Raw genomic sequence first — 9,278 nt, 5'->3', positions numbered from 1 at the left:
GCTCATGCAGCATCGCTGATCCGGAAATAACCGTTATCTCAAGATTATGCAAGGTTTCGTTTAGATGCCTCACACAAGGCCATGGAAACTCTAGGGTTTAGTCAGGCAATAGATAGGATTACTATCCTCCAATTAAAGTTGTCACACTATACATGCAGCACAATCAACATTTTGATTTGTTTATGTTCACAATCAGCAACTTTTCATTATATAATTCAGTTCCGGTTAGGACTTGGGATTTAATTTGAGTTGACTATGCAGACCCCTACTGCATCAGCCAATCAATGACAATTCTTTCAAATGCGTATAAAAATGTATTCACCCAGAACAACTGAGGTCACCCAATTCTTTATGCTTAGCTTAAAGATTTCTTCTAAGTGAAAACTATCAAGAAAATCCTAACAGGCAGAGAGCAAGAGGGGGAGAATAAATAAAATCAAGTAGCATTTCCATGAGATTCCCCCCCCCTCACACAAATGTGGGCCAAGCAACAGTAAGCAAACAGTGAATCAGATGTTAGCACCTCTGCTGATTCCTTAATTAAAAGATCCTTTAAGGTAGTTTAGTGACTAGAATTAAGAAACCGTTAAGAACTTACTTCCTCTCCAGAAAGTAAATTAGACAATTTGCACAATTACACTTCTAATAAATTTATTTTACCACCGTCACATCAGTTGGCAAAAAAAACTTTGATGTGGTATACGTAATAGATCCAGGCTCATACAGCAAGTCTACAATTTACACGTCAAAAAATTACCACGTACACAAAGTGACCAAAAGTCAATACACAAATACATATTCATTAAAATATACTTGCTAGTAATGATATAAATATGGGGAAGAGGAGACAAAAACAAGTACATTGGACCCAAATAAGGATTACAGGATTAATGAATAAAGCAGGACCCTAAAATTCACCCACATCCACCCTCTTGTCACGAAATCTGTTTCTGGCCTTTGTGCGTGCCTTGAATGCAGCAGCATTATAGAAGTGCTGAAAAAACAGAAGTAGAAAAGTTTATAAAAAGATTAGTGCTCACTTAACCATTTTACACAATTCACGTTTCATAATTGGTTACACAAAAGTATTGTTTGTGGAGGATTATAGCTTACCCTCTCTAACCGGGAACTCTTCATAGCTTTCAAGGCAGCAGAATCAATCAGCAGGGCTGGTCCCAGTCCAAATACGTCTCTAATGAACTCATTTGCCTAACAAGTTCAAAGAATTAGAAACTGTTAATGATTGTTTTCCAGTCATCTACATCATATGAATGTAGGCCTGTCATGATAACATTTTATTGGATGATACTGTCCCAGAAATAATTGTAATAAACTATCTTAGTCATTTTAAGATGATATTATGCTGCTGATAAATAAAAATAAATAAAAGCATAATTTGTCTTCTGATGAAAACATGCTTCAAATTTAGTCAATATTTCCTAGCCATATTTATTAACTTGAGTCAATATTACTCTGACTAAAATGGCATCGAATATTAGCCAATGGCATTTTAGTTGGAGAAAATGCAAAAATTAAACCAAATATTCACACATTTTACGTTAGCGTAAACATGCGCCAACAAAAACCATGTGAAAACTGGCCATGTTGTGAAACCCGATCGCCTGAAATAATGTTACAATGACTACTGTAATACAATACTGAAGTCTTTATGCTTTAGTTATTTGCGGTCAGTGTTTTGGTGCGTTGTGAGAGAGCGAGAATATTCACAACGTGATTTACCATTCTACATCGCACCTTTAAGTTCAACTTCACTTGTGCAGTCACATCATTTTGTGCAGAAGTAAGTTGTAATTTTAGGTCCATGTGTCTGATTAATCTCATAAGTGTATAGGATACGTTTGGGGGAGTTAATTATCCTGCTAGAAAAGCACTTCAATTTTCCGCTGCTCATTCACTGCTCAGCTTCAGCTCACGCAGTTTATGTGGCTCAGCCTGACATTATAGACCATGACTGGATTATTTGAAACACCAGAACTATTCTTTCTAGATTTTTCTTTAAAAAAATATTGTGCACTGTTGATATCTTACATGATGTTTTGCTGTATGATTTATTCTCCAAGTTATTGATCTATGCTATTTGTTCTCTTTGGTGCATTTTGGATTATCCCTGCTTTTGCCGTTTGCCTGACTTGTGCCAGTGCTCCGTTTACTGATTTGGACTCGTGATTTGGATTTGTCTGCCTGCCTCTCAAAACACTTCAACTGCATTTGCAGCAGTCTCTACTCGCCGAACATGACGTGGTGATATTCATTCTTATGTAAACAAACACGCACGTAAACACAATGGGCAAGATCAAGGTAAGTAAAAATTATTGAGGTCATGTCCACATATTGTACGACAAGTCAATAAAGTAATTATCGTTACAGGCCTAAATGAATGATCTGGTACTTGCGAGTCAAAAGTGACTGAACTCAAGATGCTTTGTGAGTCAAACTGCAAGATTATACCACAAGTCTAATCTAATAGTAAGTGAAGGTGACAATAGGTCTGTCAAACGGCAATCACATTTTAATTTCTCACACAATCACTATAAGCTTTGTTCTGAGTAAATAAAACAAACCTTAAACTTTAATTCTCATGTTTATGCAACTGTGCACAGTTTGTGCAAATCCTAAGTATCTTCCTATTAATTTTTTATATGCCACAAGTATATATGTGCTACAAGAAGGGCATTTGAGAACACATAATGCACTATAATCCCAATTCACCAACATTTTGTGCTTCAGCCTCAAAGAAATCACTGCCGGTAAGTGCCTGCTAAAAATTGTTAAGAACTTACATCGAGTACCATTTTGACGGCACATTATGTAAGGAATAAAACACGATTTTTTTTTCCTTACCACACACCCCATAAACAGCAGGGTGGTGTGATGCATTTTACAAGTTGATTGTGGCTGATGAAGTAAAGTTCAGTTAGGAGAACGTTTTTCACCAGTTTATGTGGAACATTCATTCCCTCTGAATAAGCTGTTACTATAGAAACAATAACGTACAAGAATCCATTGTCTTGCAGTCAGCACTGCTGTTAGAGCTGTTAAAGAAAATCAACACCTTCTAACCAACCAAAATTAAAATGAGTGTATAATCTAAAATATAATGTATACCCATGAGTCCCCACCAGACCAAAGTTTTGTGGATAAAATTTAGTAAAAACTAAAATAAAAGCACACAAGTTCTAAATCATTCAAATATGGATATGACTTTAAATACAAATTCACATACTATTTGAACAGTGAATTTTGTTCCAACAACCCTACTTGACTGTAAATTCTAGCTCACCATAAACCAAACAGCCTACTACATTTTATACCTGTAGGTGGTAGTTCATGCCAGAGCCCACAAACTCTCGGAAGGCATCGTAGGTTCTCTTCCTCACCCAGCTGTCGATGACCATGCGCTCTGTACCAAACCGGATTGTCTCAGTCTCAAACTCTCCATCCTACTCTCATTGGGGGGGGGGGGGGGGGGGGGGGGTTTAAGAGTGTCCATTAAGCCACCATTCCTTATTTATTATTATTTATTCCTCATTTATTTTCATAAAACATCCTCTGCACCAGTTCCTCACCTGCACGGCTTTTAGCACATCCCTGAAGACAGACCTCTGCTTCCTCTTGTCATTCTTGGCACGGTGTTTATTGCAGTCAGTAGCCAGAGCACTCAGTTTGTTGCACAGCAGCTCCCAGTTGTCACAGTCAAAGTCCTGGATGGTTTTATACATTAGCATTTCAAACATTATTACCGTCACACAGCATGTTGCCTTTAAAGAGTAATAAAATCAAAACTCACTGCGTCAACATCTCTAGCGAGCTCGAACAGCAGCGCAATGGTCTCCCCGGCCGCAATGCGCATGTTAACATCCTCACTCTCCAGCAGCCGTGGCAGCTTGGCCAGATGTCTAAAATACAACAACGTCAGAGCACTAAAGACTTTTACAGGACTGACATCCAGCACGATGCAAGGTCAAGTTCCTCTTTCACTACAACCCAACTTCTCAAAGCCATTTTACCTTTTAATAATAAGCAATTGCAAAAGGCTTAGAGCATGTCAGCTATATACTTGTGGATGATGGTTGTGATGTGGCTGCCACTGCAGATGGTCAGCAGCAGAGCCCAGGAGAGCAGCGCGTTGGTGTGCAGCTGAACAGTCTGAGGATTCAGGGAGGGCCTGCTGCCATCCTCGCGCACATATGAACGGGTGAAAAGGCTCTCGAAACACTCCATGGTGGCATAAATGTCCTGGAGAAAGAAGAGAAGAGGAAAAAAAAAAAAAAAAAAAAAAAAAGGCATCCACATCAAGTCTACAGCCAAAAAACTGAACAGTCTTAGCAAAACAGTATGGTTTGTCTGGGCTTGTATAGATGAGCTATATCCTTTATAGCTGTATTCACTCAATTTCTCAGTATTTGAATTCTCAGAATTATTAAATTGGTGTATTAAAATCACCAACTTCTCTTTCATAGGTTTTTTTCCCCCCCAGATTATGTTCATGCTGTAGTGGCAAAAGCATTTATTTGTATCTAGTCAGCATAAGTCTGCTTTCTGTTGACTTCTAGTGATTAAAGCTAAAGACTAATTTGTTCTGCAACCATTTATTTGCTCAATTTTGAAATATCGTCAACATCAAAAGCCATGGTACAGCAACATAAGAGGTTTGGGCACTAAATAAATACAATGACTGAAGGTAACAAAATGTTAATGCTTTAGCATTACTGACTAGATCTTGGATACTAAAAACTAGTCTACTGCTTTAGACTAATGTCACCAACTCAACAGATGAGACATCTGCTTTGAATTAGGCATGAGGACAATAAATGCACGCAGGGGCTGGACTAACAAGTTGCCTTCAGCTAAATCATTTACATGCATGCATGCAAGCAATTGAAAAAGCTGCAACAGAGAATCTACTACAGAACCAGTTCAGGTTCATGTTTAGAAAACTCGACTCGTTAAACTACAGCTAGTTCAGCAACTCTAGTACCGCTACAGTATTTAAGTAAGTGTTTATTTAGTGCTGACCGTCGATCCCTAAATCTAGGTTAAAACCGAAGGGTCATGCTTTTGCAAAAGCAGGCCTGAAATTGTGGAACAGTTTGCCGGTATCTCTTAAAATAATTTCAGAGTCAGAATTTAGATCCAAGCTGAAAAGTTTTGAAAAGTATCGTTTTGATCTGGCCTATAACTAAACCAGGAGCATGTCCTTGGCCAGTTTTGTTTAGAGGTTACTGTGTGTAATGATGCATTTTCACTTCTTTGGGGTTGTACCTAGATAGTATCTCTCTTTTTATAATTTGTAGTTGGTTTTACAGCACAAAGTGTTGTTTTTATAGTGCTTTATGAATAGTGATTAATTAAGGTCTGCTGAAATTCTTTACACCAACAGCCGATGACTCCTGACCTACAGCTAAATCAATTACTTGTCTCTGTGCAGTTTTACTCTCAATATGAGATCACTGGTTGTTTTGACATGTTATAACACCTGTGGGGGATTCGTTAGGCATGGATCCAAAACGTTCCCGGATCACCGATGTGACATTTGGTTTCCCAGAAAAAAATCCATCGCAGTGCAAGAACCCGAAGTGAAATTGAGGAAATTGCCTGACTGGATTTTGCCGCGCTCAAACAAGCTCACCCCAAACTAACAGACACCACCATATAAGGGTTTGATTATGATTACATCATCTGTGTATTAACATAAAATCTCCCACTATATGGTAGACTATAGATACAAATTAATATAGCAACTTTATTTTTTTTTATTATTTTTTTTTTAATACTACTACTACTACTACTACTACTCCTCCTCCTCCTCCTGTATACAAAACATTGTACTTGTCACAGTGCTCCACTCAAGCAGAAACATTAACATGGCATGGGATATGACAACCACAGTGGTGTGGTTGTCATAGCCACCATCAAAACCTTAATAACACCTTCAGGCAATTAATGCTGTACATGAGTAATCTAGTGTCAATATTAGTTGAAGAATGCATCGAACGGTGTTAACAGAGGCACATAACATTGAAAATGCAAAGTCTAGCACTTACCAAGACATCATCTTCGGCAACCAGTGTGCAGAGGCCCAGACTCGTTGCACACTGCAGACAGCAATAGATAGGCATTGTTACATTACATGAACAGTAGAAATGGTAGCGAACAGATTAGAGATCTGAGCTGCTACTCACAGCCTGTCTGGCCTGGATGTTTGCTGATCCATCAGTCAGGAGGGTTTTAAATATAGGTTTGAGGGTCTTAAACACCTCCTCACTCTCGATCCCTGAACCCAGCTGAATGCACAAGAGGCAAGCCAGTGAGGCGGCTGCACGCTGTTCCTCTCCTTTACCTATGCACAGGAAGACAAACAACTTCAGATCCACTGCCAGCATTTACCTAGGCAATAGTAGTTTCAAACGTGCTGGCTAGAAACCTTTTTTCAAGCAGCGTTCAATGCTGTCTGTGATAGTCATCCTCCTCTCCAAAATAAACTCATGCAGGATTTTGGTTGCCATGGCAGTCTTCAATCCATCAAGGGCACCTTGCCTGGTTTTAGCACTGGAAGAAAAAAAAATACTATTTCAAAGGATCACCGGTGCACCATTGAGACATTTATGGGGAAAGATCTCTCAATGAAGGATGAACCTTGTTTCACAACAGATGCATGTTGTTGGTCACAAACCTTTTATCAACTGTAGAATCAATGTACACCTTCAGCTTGAACTCAAAATCATCTTGGGCTGCAACTTCAGCCTCCACCCCTGCCAGTCCAAATAAAGACAGCACAATTCCATCATTTTATCTTGGTAATAACACATTTACCACTCAGATCACCTGCACAGTGACTCAAAACTATACAGGATTTTGCCAAGTTGTTTCGTGATTGTTGCGGCCAAAAATGCTCCATTTTGCTGCGGCATTTTTCAAAATCTGCAATGCAATTTTCTGTTTCATGCTTTTTTGTGTGGAAAACTTCTTGATTTGGCAAAATTGCAATTGCACAGTCTTTTACAGTGATGTTTGTTGGTAAAGGAGACCTTTTATTTTATTTTTTTTTTAGCTGTACTCACGTTTGCATCGAAGAGCACTTTGACTGAATGCATGTTCTGATGTCACATGCAGTAATTTTGAAAAAAAAAATAATAAATTGCAAGCTGCTCTGTATATTGCAGAGCACATATTACATATTGATTTTGCATTAATTCCTACGATCACAAAATTGCTTAATCCTGGAGAGACTGATGTACACAACACACACCAACCTTCCTCTGCCACACTGGTGGAATCACTAAAGCTGCTGCAGTGGCTGAGCGTCTCAACTGAAGCGTCCTCATCGCTGAAAGGCTGCACAGCTCCATGCTGTCCTCCTGGGACACCTGCAACACAAATCAAGTTCCAACAGTAAACTGAGCAAGATGTTTGCAGGAGAGAGAAAAACAAACTTGGGGGTGGGGGGAAAAAAAAGAAAAAAAAAAAAAAAGAAAAAAAAAAACTTTGACCACATGATCAGTAACCGCAGTTGATAAGACTGATATACTGTTCATGCTATTTCAAATGCAGAGTTGTGTGGGGGAATGCTTGACGTTATATTGGTCATGTCAAGGGCACGGTGATAGGTCACAATTAGACTGTAGATAACACTGTCCATTTTTCCACTGCAACACCACAGTGAAGGGGGGAGGACGTCACACAGAGACCGAGCCAGACTATGGTAGCAATCCAGCTATAGTTATGGAAAAGTGAAAAGTAATAACACAGTTCAAATTTAGTGAAAGAACACTGGGCAGCATGGTGGTGTAGAGGGTAGCATTTCCACCAGAAACAATTCCTGGGTCCCGGGTTTGATCGTGAGCTCAAGTTACTTTCTGTATGAATTTCTTTTTTTTTTTTTTTTTTTTTGGGGGGGGGGGGGGGGGGGGGTTTCAACTGGGTTCTTTGGTTTCCTCCCACCTCCCAAAAAAAACACACTGGCTATGTGAACTGCCATTAGATTTGAATAAAATCGTGAAGGGGCTATGTTTAGGGTTTTATTATTATTATTATTATTATTATTATTATTATTATTATTATTATACAGGATTATGAACATGTTTCATAACCACCACAACCTGGACGAGAATAAAGTGGTTATTAAAAAGGCTTCATTGAATGAAAGAATAGGATAAGTCCTATATAAAACAACCACGTAGCTTCCTGGCTTGGTCACTCGCTTCCGTGCACAGACATGGTTACGAAGGTTGAAAGCTTACAAAAGGCCCACATGTAGCTAGCTAGTTATCTATATCGTGTTCTTCATTTAAAGAAGCCATATTAAAAAGGCCCTGCATCGAGTTAGTCAAATAACATAATAATAATAATAATAATAATAATAATAATAATAATAAACAACATAATAGCTTGCGGGACCGTAGCTCGAGGCGTATTTGCTAACTAGTTAGCGAACCTTATCTATGCTAGCTCGGAACTATCCTTATTTGAACATCAACAAATAAACCAACATTTTTGTAATAGTTTCAGGTTAATCAACAACCAAAATAAATTACACTTTATTTAAAGTCAAAAATAGTTCTTTTGTTTAACATTTAAAGCCAACAATTTTGCCAACATGTCACGGAGAAGAGGAGAGTAGACATGGGGGTTGTAGTTCTGCGGAACCTGTTGAGTTTAAAGGTTTAACTGTTGTGGAGACGCAAAAGAACTACAAATCCCACGCACAGATACGACATTCAGGCAACACGCCAAAACAACCGGTCAATTCCAGACACCCCAAGTTAGCTTACCCTTGCTGTTCCTCTTCTTGGATTTGGGCATTGTTCTTGTATGAATATACTTGATTTAAACCTAAAATCACCCAATACACGACCAGTTTTTACTATAATGTCTCTTAAACTGGAAATCTTCAAATGGCACCGTGAAAAGTAAAGGATTAAAAGCGATTCCGATGAAAGCCTGTGAACGAGAGCGATACATTTTCCCTGTAAAAAACTAGGGCTGCGTGACAACAGCGCCGGGAAATTCTTTTATATGGCTGTCGTGTCACAGGGCCGTTTCTCACGTGGGCCCAGATACCCTACTGACCAATCAGATGTAGGCAGAAGTGATGGTAGATGCGCTTGCTGTAATGTGATTGGACAGTCACTGAGCACTCCAGTTGTTGTCAAGGGCTACGTCCAAATCAGTATCAGAATGAGCTTTATTGCCAAGTATGTTTACTCACACAAGGAATCTGTCTTGGTTACATGAGCTTCCAGTGCAGAAAAAAAGGA

At 38.9% G+C, this 9,278-nt stretch overlaps 1 protein-coding gene across 1 annotated transcript; it reads right to left on the bottom strand.

The window, feature by feature from the left end:
* Window positions 1-634: 634 nt before the first annotated feature.
* ifrd1 (interferon-related developmental regulator 1) lies at window positions 635-9,023 on the bottom strand. Its single transcript, XM_017494765.3, has 12 exons — window positions 8,793-9,023; window positions 7,275-7,388; window positions 6,695-6,773; window positions 6,446-6,570; window positions 6,204-6,361; window positions 6,066-6,116; window positions 4,079-4,257; window positions 3,809-3,917; window positions 3,588-3,722; window positions 3,333-3,461; window positions 1,114-1,209; window positions 635-994 (listed from the first exon to the last, which is right to left on the bottom strand). Exons 1-12 carry the CDS (start codon window positions 8,821-8,823, stop codon window positions 908-910), a joined length of 1,293 nt encoding a protein of 430 aa, XP_017350254.1. The 5' UTR covers window positions 8,824-9,023; the 3' UTR covers window positions 635-907.
* Between the last annotated feature and the right edge of the window lie 255 nt (window positions 9,024-9,278).

Source organism: Ictalurus punctatus, chromosome 19 (assembly GCF_001660625.3).
Source record: "Ictalurus punctatus breed USDA103 chromosome 19, Coco_2.0, whole genome shotgun sequence".
In the NCBI taxonomy this organism is placed as follows: Eukaryota; Metazoa; Chordata; class Actinopteri; order Siluriformes; family Ictaluridae; genus Ictalurus; species Ictalurus punctatus.
Note: the sequence above shows the minus strand (reverse complement) of the source record. Positions and strands in the feature narration are given on the sequence as shown.